The following is a 14,711-nucleotide window of genomic DNA, read 5'->3' on the forward strand; positions in this document are numbered from 1 at the left end:
TGACTAGACTAAATGTCAAGGGGAACCTTTACCTTTTTACTGTGTTTTATTGTGTTTCCTGTTCACTTTTCATGTATAAACAGAAGGATGGCAATTGTTACATTTTCTGCTTCTTTATTAGATCAATCAGATGGCCACAGCTCCTGACTCTCAGAGATTAAAACTGTTGAGGGAAGTAGCTGGTACTAGAGTATATGATGAACGTAAAGAAGAAAGTATCTCTTTAATGAAAGAAACAGGTAACAGTAGTTATTATTCTAATAATTATTAGAATTATAGGGCCCTTCACTAACAGCAGCAGTTTGCTTCTAATTAAAGTGTTCCTTTTTCAGTTTGGGGTATGCACAACTTGTGTATAACAAGATCAAGTTGTGCGTACTTTGAAATTCAGAAAGGAACTCTTTAATTAGCAGCCATCTGCTGCAGGTGATATTCCTGCAGTGCCAACAAGCACGTGCTGACTCGTGTATTTTAAATTTGTTGGGTTTTTTAATAAATACATTAAGTTACAAAACAGCAATACTCCAGTATAGTATGGAAATTCTTACTCTTGTGTAGAATTTACATGCATTGATATGTAGAACCTTTTTAGATGGAGTAACCAAGTTTACACATTTGAGCCTGTAAAGCAGTAATGTTGATCATTTGTTCTGGGTGCAGATATATGAACTAAGCTACCATCTTAAACTGTGTGCTGGAACTTTTCTTTATTATAAGATAGAGCTGCATTCTGTGTCAGGCAGAAAAACCACACTAAGGAAGTAGTTACCTTGTAGCTGTAGGCTCAATCCTTGTTGTGGGATGGAGGTCAGGCATCTGTTTTTCCCATATTCAAGATATTTTTAGGCCACTTTCCCAAACACAGCTCCCCACAGTGTTTACAGTCCTATAAAATAAAGAATGACAACTGTTTCACTATCTTGTTGGCTAGTGTTAATCTGTTGAGTGCTGTCTGCCTGTGACAGGCAGGGCTGAAGCTGGCAGTGAATAAGTCAAAAATATGTGAACCTACCACTTCAGTCTCTCTATCTTTTTGTCCTCTGTTTCTTTCTGTTCCTCTCTAATCTAATCAGCAGGTTTCTAGAATACAGCCAGATGCTCTTGTAAAGGAGCAGTTTAATTACTTGCAGTATAGTTAAGGCCAAGGGCTGCAGGCTAACCACTCCTCACTTTCTGCCATCAGAGTGGTATCATCTGCATATCGGAGGTTGTTGATGATATTTCTTCTGGCAATCTTAATTCCATTTTGGGATTTGTCGAGTCCTGCATTTCGCATGATGTTTTCTGCATATAAGTTAAATAAGCAGGGAGACAATATACAGCCTTGTCGTACTCCTTTCCCAATTTTGAACCAATCAGTTGTTCCATATCCAGTTCTAACTGTTGCTTCCTGTCCCACATATAGATTTTTCAGGAAATAGATAAGGTGGTCAGCCACTCCCATTTCTTTAAGAACTTGCCATAGTTTGTTGTGGTCCACACAGTCAAAGGCTTTTGCATAGTCAATGAAGCAGAAGTAGATGTCTTTCTGGAACTCTTTGGCTTTCTCCATAATCCAGTGCATGTTAGCAGTTTGGTCTCTAGTTCTCTGCCCCTTCGAAATCCAGCTTGTACTTCTGGGAGTTCTCAGTCCACATGCTGCTGAAGCCTACCTTGGATGATTTTGAGCATAACCTTGCTAGGGTGTGAAAGGAGTGCAGTTGTACGGTAGTGGAGCATTCTTTGGCACTGCCCTTCTTTGGGATTGGAATGTAGACTGATCTTTTCCAATCCTCTGGCCACTGCTGAGTTTTCCAAACTTGCTGGCAGATTGAATGTAGCACCTTAACAGCATCATCTTTTAAGATTTTAAATAGTTCAACTGGAATGCCTTCACCTCCACTGGCCTTGTTGTTAGCCAAGCTTTCTCAGGCCCACTTGACTTCACTCTCCAGGATGTCTGGCTCAAGGTCAGCAACAACATCATCTGGGTTGTCTGGGACGTTCCAGATCTTTCTGGTATAATTCCTCTGTGTATTCTTGCCACCTCTTCTTGTTGCCTTCTGCTTCTGTGAAGTCTTTCCTTTTTTTTTTTTTTTTTTTTTTTTTTTTTTTTTTTTGGACTTATATACCGCCCCATAGCGCTACAAGCACTCTCCGGCGGTTTACAGTTTTTAATTATACAGGCTACACATTTGCCCCCCCCCCCAGCAAGCTGGGTACTCATTTTACCCGCCTCGGAAGGATGGAAGGCTGAGTCAACCTTGAGCCGGCTACCTGGGATTTGAACCCCAGGCTGTAAGCACAGTTTTAGCTGCAATACAGCATTTTAACCACTGCGCCACGAGGCTCTTTTTGTCCTTTACCATGTCCATCTTTGCACAAAATGTTCCTTTAATATCTCCAGTTTTCTTGAACAGATCTCTGGTTTTCCCCTTTCTATTATTTTCCTCTATTTCTTTGCACTGTTCATTTAAGAAGGCCCTCTTGTCTCTCCTTGCTGTTCTTTGGAAGTTTGCATTTGTTTCTTTTCTCTGCTATTTCTAAGGCCTCGTTGGACAGCCACTTTGCTTTCTTGAATTTCCTTTTCTTTGGGATGATTTTCGTTGTTGTTTCCTGTACAATGTTACGAGCCTCCATCCATAGTTCTTCAGACACTCTGTCCACCAAATCTAGTTCCTTAAATCTGTTCTTCACTTCCACCGTGTATTCATAAGGTATTTGGTCTAGATTATACCTGACTAGCCCAGTGGCTTTTCCTACCTTCAGTTTAAGCTTCAGTTTTGCTATAAGAAGCTGATGATCAGATCCATAGTCAGCTCTAGGTCTTGTTTTTGCTGACTATATAGAGCTTCTCCATCTTTGGCTGCAGAGAACATGATCAATCTGATTTCAGTATTGCCCATTTGGTGATGTCTATGTGTAGAGTTGCCTCTCGTGTTGTTGGAAAAGAGTGTTTGTGATGACCAGCTTGTTCTCTTGACAAAACTGTTAGCCTTTGCCCTGCTTCGTTTTGAACTTCAAGGCCAAACTTACCTGTTGTTCCTTTTATCTCTTGACTCCTTACTTTAGCATTCCAGTCCCCTATAATGAGAAGAACATGTTTCTTTGGCATCAGTTCTAGAAGGTGTTGTAAGTTTTCATAGAATTGGTTAATTTCAGCCTCTTCAGCATTGGTGGTTGGTGCATAAACTTTGGATGACTGTGATGTTGAAAGGTCTGCCTTGGATTTGTATTGAAATCATTCTATCATTTTTAGATTGTATCCTAGTACAGCTTTTCCCACTCTTTTGTTTACTATGAGTGCTACTCCATTACTTCTATGGGATTCTTGGCAACAGTAGTAGATAGGATAATCGTCTGAATTGAATTTGCCCATTCCCTTCCATTTTAGTTCACTAACACCCTGGATGTCAATGTTTATTCTTGCCATTTCCTGTTTGACCACATCCAGCTTACCAAGGTTCATAGATCTTATATTCCAGGTTCCTATGCAGTATTTTTCTTTGCAGCATTGGACTTTCCTTTCACTTCTAGGCACGTCCACAGCTGAGCGTCCTTTCAGCTTTGGCCCAACTACTTCATTAGCTCTGGAGCTATTTATCCTTGTCCTCCACTCTTTCTCAATAGCATGTTGGATGCCTTCCGACCTGAGAGGCTCCTCTTCCAGCATCCTATATTTTAGCCTTTTGTTTCTGGTCATGGAATTTTTTCAGCAAAGATACTGGAGTGGCTTACTAGTTCCTGCTCCAGGTGGATCGCATTTAGTCAGAACTCTCCACTATGATCTGTCCGTCTTGGGTGTCCCTGCACGGCATAGCCCATAGCTTCTCTGAATTACTCAAGCCCCTTCGCCACGATAAGGCAGCAATCCATAACGGGGTCTTGGATGATACCCCACCACAAAATAACAGACATACTCCAATGAATATGATTAAGTGAATATGATTAAGATTAAATAAACATGATTTTTTTCTTTATATTTGTTATGTTTGTATGTTGTAAGCCGCCTGGAGTGGTCGAAATGACCAGATAGATGGGGTATAAATAGAATGAATGAATGAATGAATGAATGAATGAATGAATAAGTGTTTCTATTTACATTCAGTTCGAATGATAATAACTATTGATTTTTGTTAATTTTGAAAATGAAAAAATCATGTTGCTTTTTGGTTGGTTTTTTTACATAAGCATTGAAAACAACAATAAACTGTGTGTATTGGTTTCTCTAGATAAGTGCATTGGTTGAAAACACTTCTAGAATCTGGTTACTTGCAGGGAGGGGTCTACTTGATGATAGGTTAAGGAGATATTGCCTGTACAAATTAGTTTTAACTCTTTTTACTTCTTTGTAGTAATTTGATCATTAACCTTCTTTTAAATAATATTTAAAGAGGGAAAAAGGGAGAAGATAAACGAGTTGCTGAAGTATATTGAAGAACGATTGCATACTTTGGAAGAGGAAAAAGAAGAACTAGCTCAATATCAAAAGTGGGATAAAATGAGGCGAGCGCTGGAATACACTATTTATAACCAGGAACTGAATGAAACTCGTGCTAAACTTGATGAGGTAAGCCATTTTTTTTGAAATTCCCACTAATTACTGTTTCTTTGTTCCATTATTTATTCTGTATATTATAGTTCAGAAGTGTAAAAAGGTTATTTAAAAACTACTGATTGAATTACATATTTTAGCTTTCTGCCAAACGAGAAACAAGTGGAGAAAAATCAAGACAATTAAGAGATGCACAGCAGGATGCAAGAGATAAAATGGAGGTAAGATTCATGTTATTCAAATAGTTCTCATCTTAAAAATAGTTGCTACTATTGTACTATGGCCTTAATTCATGTTTGGTTACAGGCAAGAAAGTATTGTCTTCACTGGTAACCTAAGACTAGGTGGGACGGAGAATTGTTTTTATTATTATATTTAATGTATGCATCCTATTGCATTTCCATCTATATCATGAACCATGAATGGAGGTCACATTGGAAGATATAACTCTGATTTTTAATCATTTATGTAAATATCCTCAGCATGCTCACTGTTACTAAGGAATAATAATAACTGCATACTGTCAAGTTGAGTCTGACTTCTGGTGACCCTTTTCAGGGTTTTCCAGGTAGAGAGTACGTGGAAGTGGTTTACTGTTCCCTTCTTCTGGAGGCATCCTGAGACTGTAACTTGACCAAAGCCATGCAGGCTGGCTTTTCTTCCGGGAGGTGCAGTAGGGAGTCGAATTCCCAGCTTCTGGCTCCACTGCCAGATACCTAAATCACTGCCCATCCAGCCAGCTGACTATTATTAGTTAAGAAAAATTGTTCTTTTTAAAAATAGTGTGCCACTTGCTGCATTTCTTCAGTCTTTTCTTGATGTGTTTCATTTTTGTGTAGGAAATTGAACGGCAAGTCCGTGAACTGAAAACCAAGATCTCAGCAATGAAAGAAGAAAAGGAGCAGCTCAGTGCTGAAAGGCAAGAACAGATAAAACAGAGGACTAAACTAGAACTTAAAGCAAAAGACTTACAAGATGAACTGGCTGGAAATAGTGAACAAAGGGTAAGGGCATAGAACTAATTGTAAATAATGTAATTGTAGTCTGCAGGGTCTCAGAGTACTTCTGTAAAAGTCAGAATTGCATGCATTGTTTCAAAGATAGGTAAGTTGTAAATGATAGGACAAAACTATTACTGAATATGTAATTTCTAGTACTCTAGTTAATTCTTTCTCACAAAAAGTTTGCTAGTAAAATGTTGAACTCAGTGGTTCCAAACTTTTTTGAGTTGTGACCCTCCCTTTTATAATAGCCAAGTAACCTGTGACACACCACCACCATATTTGCATAAAAAGGCCTTTTTAATTGGGTAAAGTAATCCCTTCTCAGAAAGTAGAGGTTTCTTTGTCCTCCAAAGGGCCAGTTTACTCTCATACATATGCATATAGTATGTGGTAACTTTCATATCCCACTATGAAAGGTAAAGGAAGAAATTATTTGACAAGGGCTATAATACATATAAGATGACCCACAACCCCTCAGAAAAGACTTTGCCAACCCCCTGGGGGTCACAACCCCCAGGTTGGAAAACACTGGTTTAACATTGTTGACCTTAATAATATGTTTATTTTCAGAAAAGACTGTTGAAAGAGAGGCAGAAACTTCTTGAGAAAATTGAAGAAAAACAGAAAGAACTGGCAGAAACCGAACCCAAGTTCAACAGTGTGAAAGAAAAAGAAGAGCGAGGAATTGCCAGGTTGGTGTGGTGGTTAGCGACCCTGATGTCTGCTGTGAAATGGAACTACTCAGTGAGAAATGTTCTTATGTATCCAGGCATCTCTATTTTGAAGAAACTGGGAGAGATCTATGTGGCAGGCAATTTGGTAGTCCAGAAGCCAATTTTCTGTTCTCAGAATCTCCTGGGGCCAAAAACTGAGGAGAACAAAAATGATTTTGAGAAATGTTTGGGGGAGTTATGTTTTTGCTTTGATACATGTTAAACAAAAAATACGTATATATGAGAGAGAAGAGGAAAGGGGAAGAGAAATAGTACTTTAGAAAAGGTTAATTGCACTTCCTAGAGGTTTCCAGGACCATTGAGGCAACATTCCTTTCTGGGCAAAATTTTAGAGGGCATGACAGTTGGGATTAAGAGAGAAAGGGGGAGTTAAGCATTTATAAGAAGAAAACCATCCCTTTAGAGGAGATAGTCAGTATGGTGTAATGGACAGAAGTGTCAGATTAGAACTCAGGAGCTCTGGGTAGTGGGAAAGGTAACCAACCCATTGAACATTTTACATACTTCAAAACTCTTATTAGGATCACCATAATTTGAAAGCAACTTGGCATCATATAATTATGGCAAATACAGAAAGGCAGTAGAAAGTATAGAAGTTGTGCTTTTCCAAAACAGGTGTCTTTCAGATATATTGAATTATAGTTCCCACTGTGTTCAGCCGTTGTGCTGCCTGTGCTGGCTGGAGGAGTGATTGCAGCTGTAGCCCAATACGCTTGAAGGGCACCAAGTTGAAAGGGGTTATTCAAGAGTTGTGTTAAGTATATTGCTCAAAATTTTGTCCTCACCGCATTGTGGGGCTTGTTTGATTAGTAGGAAACTTGTGAAAACATTCTCAAGTTTTAATTTTTTAAAAAGTGAAATATGAGGGTCTCTTGAAAAGGTTCCTTCATTCTGTGATGCAGAACTAATTCATATTGATTGGTTACATCATATGTTCATAACATGTCAATTTAAAACAATTATAGTCTTATTTTCTTTCTTCAAACAGACTGGCACAGGCTACCCAGGAAAGAACAGATCTTTATGCAAAGCAAGGTCGAGGAAGTCAGTTTACTTCTAAAGAAGAAAGAGATAAATGGATTAAAAAAGAACTCAAATCCCTAGATCAAGCTATCAATGACAAAAAACGGCAGATAGCAGCTATACACAAGGATTTAGAAGATACAGAAGCTAACAAAGAGAAGAACCTGGAGCAGTACAGTGTAAGAATTTGAGCTTGTAATATTTGATTCAGGCTTAGTTTATACACATGTAATTAATTTTTTTGCTCTTCCGTTCAATAATACATTGGGTTATTCATATGCATATTGAGATTCATTCAATGGTATATAGAAGGTGAGTTCCCTTATTTTTTGAATCTGAGGTGTGGGAAGAGCCTTGGAATGTGGAGTGGATATCTTGTTTTGTGAGTGGGGCAAAGGGAGACAATTTGGCAGAAAAGACTTTCATGAATGGAGTGTTGGCAGGTGCATGATTTGTGTAGAAAAAGAGTGGGAAATCATTTTGTGCTAGCTTTGTTCACACTTAATTGGATGTAATCTGATGTCTTGAAGGCTCTGTAATTTTGTTATTAAAATTTTGGGGATGTAATTGAGTTGTAATTATGTAGCCCACAACCGCTTTTCTGGATATTCTTGGAAGATAGATTTTAACTGTGGGAATCAAAAGTGGAATATGTTTGTAGTCCTGTGAAATTACTCTCCGTGCAGTGGGACTAGGATTCCACTGTTAATTCTGCCCCATGTGAGGTTCATGCAATGGTTTCTGGTGCTGTGTATATATTTTAATGTCATAGTTGAATAAGGGCTCCTAAAGTTTCAGAAGTTTGTATGGATTGAGCCGTTGCCCACAGAACTTCATTCAGCATGTAGAAGGCATATATTGAGTTGAGATTGACAACATGTTCCCAAGCCCCACACTGCATATAGAGAAAAATTTCAGCAGAAGTGCAAATATGAGTGTAGTTAAGTGTTATAATTTATTTCTTCTATTTATCTCTACTGAAGACAACCAAATATAAACTGTATTTTTTGCTCCATAAGACCCTCTCCCCCCCCCAAATAGAGGGGGGGAAAGTATGTCCGTCTTATGGAACGAATGCAGTAAAAAAGGGGTTCAACCACCACTGCCCAGAAGCCCCCCCACTGCCATGCTGGGAGACCTCTGAACTAGCACCAGAGACTGCTTGCTGTTTGGACCTCACCATTCTGCACTGCTGGCTTTCTAGTATCTGCTTCCTGGAGCCCACCTGGAAAACCAGCAAGGCCAACAGGCCTCTGGCAGCAGGCAGTGAAAACAGCCAAGGACAGGGGAAAAACCAGGGGAAACCACAAACACAGTCCCCCACTTAGGCAATTGATTTTCCCATATTTGGGGAAATCACAGGGGTCAGCATACCCAAAGTGCAATAGATGAGCCTCACCCTGGGAAAACCACTTTGATGATCATGGTATCTCCCCTGCCAGATATGAGTTGGAATGGCCTCTGAACCTCCTGCCCCTTTCTGTGCCCTGTCCCCCAAAGGCATGGTGACCCCCCAGCTGCAACTCCTGATCAGAACAGGGCTGCACAGCCCCAGTCCCGAAAGAGGCCAAGAGAGCTACTCAATGTTTTGGGGTGCCCCACAGGACCCCCATCAGGGGCTGGATGTTCCTCCCACAATCCTCCAGTGCACAGATATTAGCATACCTAATATGCGGGGAAGGCAGGGAAAGTGGGGAAATTCAAACTTTCAGTTAGTGAAGAGGCTGGTTGTCGGCTTCCTTGCTAGTCCAAGCAGTTAGAGAGCTGGGAGAGAGACCTGGGACTGCCTGGTATTGTCATTTTAAAATGTAAAATTTAGTTTAAAAGCTGTTTGTTTGGGGTTAGTGCTTGGGTGAAAAGGTGCTCCGTTTGAGTTGAAACCTGCTTGTGTAGAAGCGTGCATACTTGCTTTAAAAGCTGCCTAGGAAGCGTTCAGACCAGCGCCGATCAGCTGTTAGGTGAGGAGAGGGGAGGGGAAAGGAGCAGGAGCGGAGAAGAGCACAAAATGGCTGCCTGCTGCCTGCTGGCTTTTAGCTGTTTAGGGCTCTTTTTTGGCTGTTCTGGGGTCTACCAAGGCACTGTGAAGAGCAAGGCTCAGTCTACAGTACCTGGTAAGTGACTTTATTTTAAGTTTTTTAAAGTTTCTGACCTTTTTCTCCCCCATAAAAATGCATTAATTAATTTTCAATGCATTTCTATGGGAAATTTGGATTCAACTTGCAAACTTTTCAACTAGTTCTGGGCATCTAATAGAGAATGTATTTCCAAAGGGTGTTGCAGCAAGGAAACTAACTGTGCCTCGTGACTTCTAACTGGATTACAGTACCTGCTTCCTGATTTCAGCTACTATAATTTGTATTCAGTTTTTTTGGCTCATCAAGAACATTGTTCATGGCTTTGTGTGGCCTAACCTGTTGTGCCTTGCATGCTATAAACGTTCAATTTTGTCAGAAAATGGAGATTTGGTCTTATGCTGAGCATGTGTTACTGCTGGTGAATGGGATCAGGTTAAGCTTTGTGTTGCTGTTCTTTTGCATAACCTAAAGTAAATAAGGAAAACCAGCTGTTAAATAGTTTAATTCCACTATTTATCCTCCACACAACTAAAAGGGACCTCTCAATGCAGTGCCAAATCAGACAAACCATTTCTGACTTAATATAGGCTTGAGCTGTAGCTGGGCAGAGTTGCACAACAATCTCATCTGTCATTGAGACATTTCTATAAGCATGGGGAGGAGGTGGATGAAAGGAAATGTAAAATATAGGTAGAGTGGTATAGGTCATATCACTGGCTGATAATGGTCTATATTAATGACACTGTTCACTTTATATGGTTCAAATGTTATTCTGTTATAGTTTATTAAATATTTTATTACACTATTTGGTTCAGAATATATTTTCCCTGTGTTCCTCCTCTAAAAATTAGGTGCATCTTAAGGTAAGGTGCGTCTTATGGAGTAAAAAATACGGTACATGGTTTGCTTGTTTCTGTTTGATATGTTATGCAGAATCTGCAAAGAAATGTTTTTTCTTTTAATTCTAAACATTTTCACCAAATTTATGTTACTTGATGTTAGCAGTGTACTTTAAATTCAGTACAAATGATGACATATTGAGTTTTTAATGCTTTTTAAATATGCTTTAGAAATTGGACCAGGATCTTAATGAAGTGAAAGCCCGTGTAGAAGAACTGGACAGGAAATACTATGAAGTGAAAAACAAAAAAGATGAACTACAGAGTGAGAGAAAGTTAGTAGTTTTGTTGATTTTTTAAATATGTTTTATAAATAGTGTGCAAACTTGAGCTGTTCTTCTGCTTTGTTCCTTCTTTCATTTGATAAAGGGGAACAAGCCAGAAAGACACATTAAGGAAGATTAATGACTTCTAGAGAAGTCAGGCTATGAAATCACAGTTTGTCATTAACTTCATATACCAGACTTTCAGTGACTATTGAACAACTGTTTTTTCTGGTCAGATGTTATAGAAAACCACAGTTAACTGGCTCTCTGCCTTGTTTCCTCACATAAATAGAGGTGCACAAAAGGATGTACTCAAAGATCATTCATAGTTTGTTTATTAAGATGAAACAATACCATTAGAATATGGCCAGAGTGTAGGCTCTGCCAATACAGTGGTGCCTTGCAAGACGAATTTAATTCCTTCCGCAGTTAATGTTGTCTTGCGAAAAATTCATCTTGCGAAACGCGTTTTCCCGTAGGAATGCATTGAAATCTAATTAATGCGTTCCTATGGGCAAAAAAAGTCAGAACAAAAATTTGGTTTACAAAGGGTTTATTAGGTGCTCTTTAAAGCCATACATATTGTGCAGATGATTTCAAACATTTCGATCAAAAAACTTTAACTTTTTAAACATCATAGAAAAACATTTAAAAATCAGCAAACATGAGGCAAGAACAAAAAAACGGAAAACATTCGTCTTGCGAAGCACGGCCATAGGAACAGTCATCTTGCGAGTCATCAACCCCATTGCCAAAACCATTCGTCTTGCGAGTTTTTTGTCCTGCAAGGTATTTGTCTTGCAAGGCACCACTGTATTGTTCATGGGATATAGCAATTGAAGCTTTTACTTTTGTATGTTCTTATCCATGGATGATATCTTAGTCTTTCACTTGAATGCCTTTAAAACTATAGGGTTTTTTTCCCAAAATACTCTTAATTTCTTCAAACTTTTTTTGTTTATATCAAAATATTTTCAGAAAGTGACAGAACTGGGCACTAAAGGATACAAGGGAAAAACTAGAGAATGTCAACTACGCCTAGGAATATAAAAATATAGGGAATTGTATGATTCACAGACCGTGCGGATGTTTGACATAAAGTACACACCTTCATAGATCTTACTCTGGAATCTTGACAGTGAATGTTGTAATAGAAAAAATGTCATTCATAGACCTTTTTTAAAAAAACCTCTGAATCACTTTGAGATACTGTAGAGCAGCGGTCCCCAACCATTTTGGGATTGTGGACCAGTTGGGGGGGGCTCTGTGGGGGGGCAGGGGTGCACTCGCGCGCATGTGCGTGAGCGTGACACACACCCTGCGCAAGCGCTACACGCCCCCTGTGTTGGCGGGGGTGGAGATCCATCTCTGTGGCGCAGTTCTGGCAAGCCCACGGACCGGCACTGGCCACAGACCAGGGGTTCGGGACCCCTGCTGTAGAGTATGTATGAGGGTTACAGAGAGAACTGATATACAGAATTCATTTTGAAATGCCTCTAGACCAGCCTTTGATGCCTTCTGGATGGATTGGACTATAACTCCCACTATATTTAACCAACATGGGCAACTACCATAATTACTTGCCAGCATAGTTCAGCGGTCATGCTGTCTGGGATGATGAGAGAGATAGTCCAACACATCTAAAGGCATTTGGCTGGGAACGATTGCTTTAGAATTTAACTTCACTGTTGGAAGTTAGATAAATGAATTGGAAATGTTTCCATTTGGTGTCATGTTGTAGGCTTATTGCTTGCTTTTATGCTGCCTCTGTTTGAAGATGAATCTGCTAATATGGAAATACAATATTTTTCAGTTACTTGTGGAGAGAGGAGAATGCAGAACAGCAGGCTCTTGCAGCTAAACGAGAAGACTTGGAAAAGAAACAACAGCTTCTAAGAGCGGCAACAGGAAAGGTGAGACTGCTAATCTATTATTAATTACTGTCAAAATTATCCTGGGTCAGAAAGGCCCACATTAACCATTTAATCACTATCGTGATTGTCCTGTTGTGGATAAAATCCAGGAAAGCCAAATGTGCTGATGGCTGGAGAAAATCTTCCTGACTGGTATTCTACCAACAGCTTAGCTCACTCTGACTAAGCAGTACTTCCAGGGAGTTACCAAAAATCCCCAAGGTTAAGTTGTTTGACTCTTGCGCCAACCCTGCCATGTAGGAATGCAAAAAAAAAAAACCTCACAAAACATAAGGCACAGATACTTCTCCCTCTTCTCTCAGCTTGACCTAGATACAAACTTTTAAGCCTTATTTTCTCAGAGCAACAGAAACCATGATCAGTTGTTTTCCCAATCTCTTGACGATTACTAAGGAATGTATTCTATCAAATATTTTTGCATGTGTGCTCCAACTATATAAGCTGTCACAGGTTCACTACTGGGTGAACCACCAGTTGGTACCTTACCATATCATTGTGGCAGCTTTTGCAGTTGTAGCTCCTGGAATTTTTTTAATGGCCTTCTGCAGTCACCAGACATTTGTTATGTAAATATTGCTGCTTTGTGTTTAGGCTTCTGTTGTCTTACAGATTAGCTTGTGTGAATAAGTAATATGTATATATACTGCTGTATGTTTTATCATACTCACTGACAATTTTGTAACAATGTTATGAACAGCAAATCTGAACATGAACTATCTTACGTGGGGAGATTCTTAAAAGCATTTGAGGAATGATGAAAGACTTTGAATGTTTTTACAATCCATAGAAGAACATGTTATATTGTCTAATTTTGACAGGCTATTCTAAATGGCATTGACAGCATAAACAAAGTTTTGGAGCATTTTCGTCGCAAAGGCATTAACCAGCATGTTTTGAATGGTTATCATGGAATAGTAATGAACAACTTTGAGTGTGAACCTGCTTTCTACACATGTGTAGAAGTTACTGCAGGAAACAGGTATGATTCTCATTAATATTTTTTTTCCTTTTACAAATGTACATTGTTATAATGTATCTAAAATAAATTGCTTGAAAGCACTTAATTAACAAACTAAACTTATTTTTAAAGTTATAAACCTTCACTTGCATAACTTTATCTTCTTTAATTTTGGAACTGGCACTGTCATAATTATAATAAAAACTATGCCTTAATTATGATAAAGCCCTTGATAGACTCTCTTTTTTTGTTAGGCTGTTTTATCATATTGTAGATTCTGATGAGGTTAGTACTAAAATATTAATGGAGTTCAATAAGATGAATCTTCCTGGAGAAGTCACTTTTCTGCCTTTGAACAAACTGGATGTTAGAGATACTGCATATCCTGAAACAAATGTGAGTGTTTTCCTTTTTTCAAAAATAGTTGATTACGCTGAAGGATATATTTATAATTGTTTCAGTGCTTTGGCAGTGGCAAATAGGAGATGAAAAGCTTTGTGTATGTCTGTGTTTATTCCAGTGTGTTGTAACACTAGATATTCTTCAGCTATTTTAATTTCCTTTGATTTAGGGAAATCTTGATCTGTGTTTTTGCAATCAAGAAAATTAGTGTTATACCTCTTAGTTATTTGTATTTTTGGTAGCAGAAGTATGGGTCCTGTGCCCTTTTAAGCCTTTAAATTTTATATCTGAGGATAGCTACAGTACTGATGTGGTTTTGTTTAACTACTTTATTTTATTTTGTGCTTTACTTTCAGGATGCTATTCCTATGATCAGTAAACTAAGATATAATCCAAGATTTGATAAAGCCTTCAAACACGTTTTTGGAAAGACCCTCATATGTCGCAGTATGGAAGTGTCTACACAGCTGGCCAGAGCTTTTACTATGGACTGTATTACTTTGGAAGGTATGACTTCAGTGTCATTTTATTTATAAAAGGCTGGAAAAGGAATTTCAAGTTTGCTTTGGTTCTAATGTGAACAATGATCCTTAGTTCACACAGAAATATAGGCCAGATTTAAGAGAGAAGATTTCAACTTCCTTTCAGCTTGAGCATAGGGTGCTTAAGCAAAGTTTAACATGGAGTACAGACATGAGTTCTAATGAGCTGCACTTGTTTTGTGCCAGTTCTCTACATAAACAGACTTATTCAGCTAATATAAAGCTAGACCATTAAAATATAACTGTTCAGTGTTTAGACTAAAATGCATTCAGTACTGAAAATCTGCTCCTTAAATATTAAGATGATTTTAAAAACACAGAGACAAGATGGAGGTTACCA

At 38.7% G+C, this 14,711-nt stretch overlaps 1 protein-coding gene and 1 pseudogene across 1 annotated transcript in view; one reads left to right on the forward strand and one right to left on the reverse strand.

The window, feature by feature from the left end:
- The window catches only part of SMC3 (structural maintenance of chromosomes 3), a 77,152-nt gene that overhangs the window by 48,477 nt on the left and 13,964 nt on the right, over positions 1–14,711 (forward strand). Inside the window, exons 8-18 of the mRNA XM_020779829.3 lie at positions 122–239; positions 4,374–4,549; positions 4,675–4,755; positions 5,374–5,538; positions 6,109–6,230; positions 7,261–7,474; positions 10,441–10,544; positions 12,349–12,448; positions 13,288–13,448; positions 13,682–13,823; positions 14,186–14,336. Of these exons, the coding sequence (XP_020635488.1) occupies positions 122–239; positions 4,374–4,549; positions 4,675–4,755; positions 5,374–5,538; positions 6,109–6,230; positions 7,261–7,474; positions 10,441–10,544; positions 12,349–12,448; positions 13,288–13,448; positions 13,682–13,823; positions 14,186–14,336 (1,534 nt within the window). The remainder of the gene's footprint in view (positions 1–121; positions 240–4,373; positions 4,550–4,674; positions 4,756–5,373; positions 5,539–6,108; positions 6,231–7,260; positions 7,475–10,440; positions 10,545–12,348; positions 12,449–13,287; positions 13,449–13,681; positions 13,824–14,185; positions 14,337–14,711) is intronic.
- Positions 8,591–8,745, reverse strand: LOC140706120 (U1 spliceosomal RNA; annotated as a pseudogene).

The sequence above is a fragment of the Pogona vitticeps genome, chromosome 3 (genome assembly GCF_051106095.1).
Source record: "Pogona vitticeps strain Pit_001003342236 chromosome 3, PviZW2.1, whole genome shotgun sequence".
Taxonomy (NCBI): domain Eukaryota; kingdom Metazoa; phylum Chordata; class Lepidosauria; order Squamata; family Agamidae; genus Pogona; species Pogona vitticeps.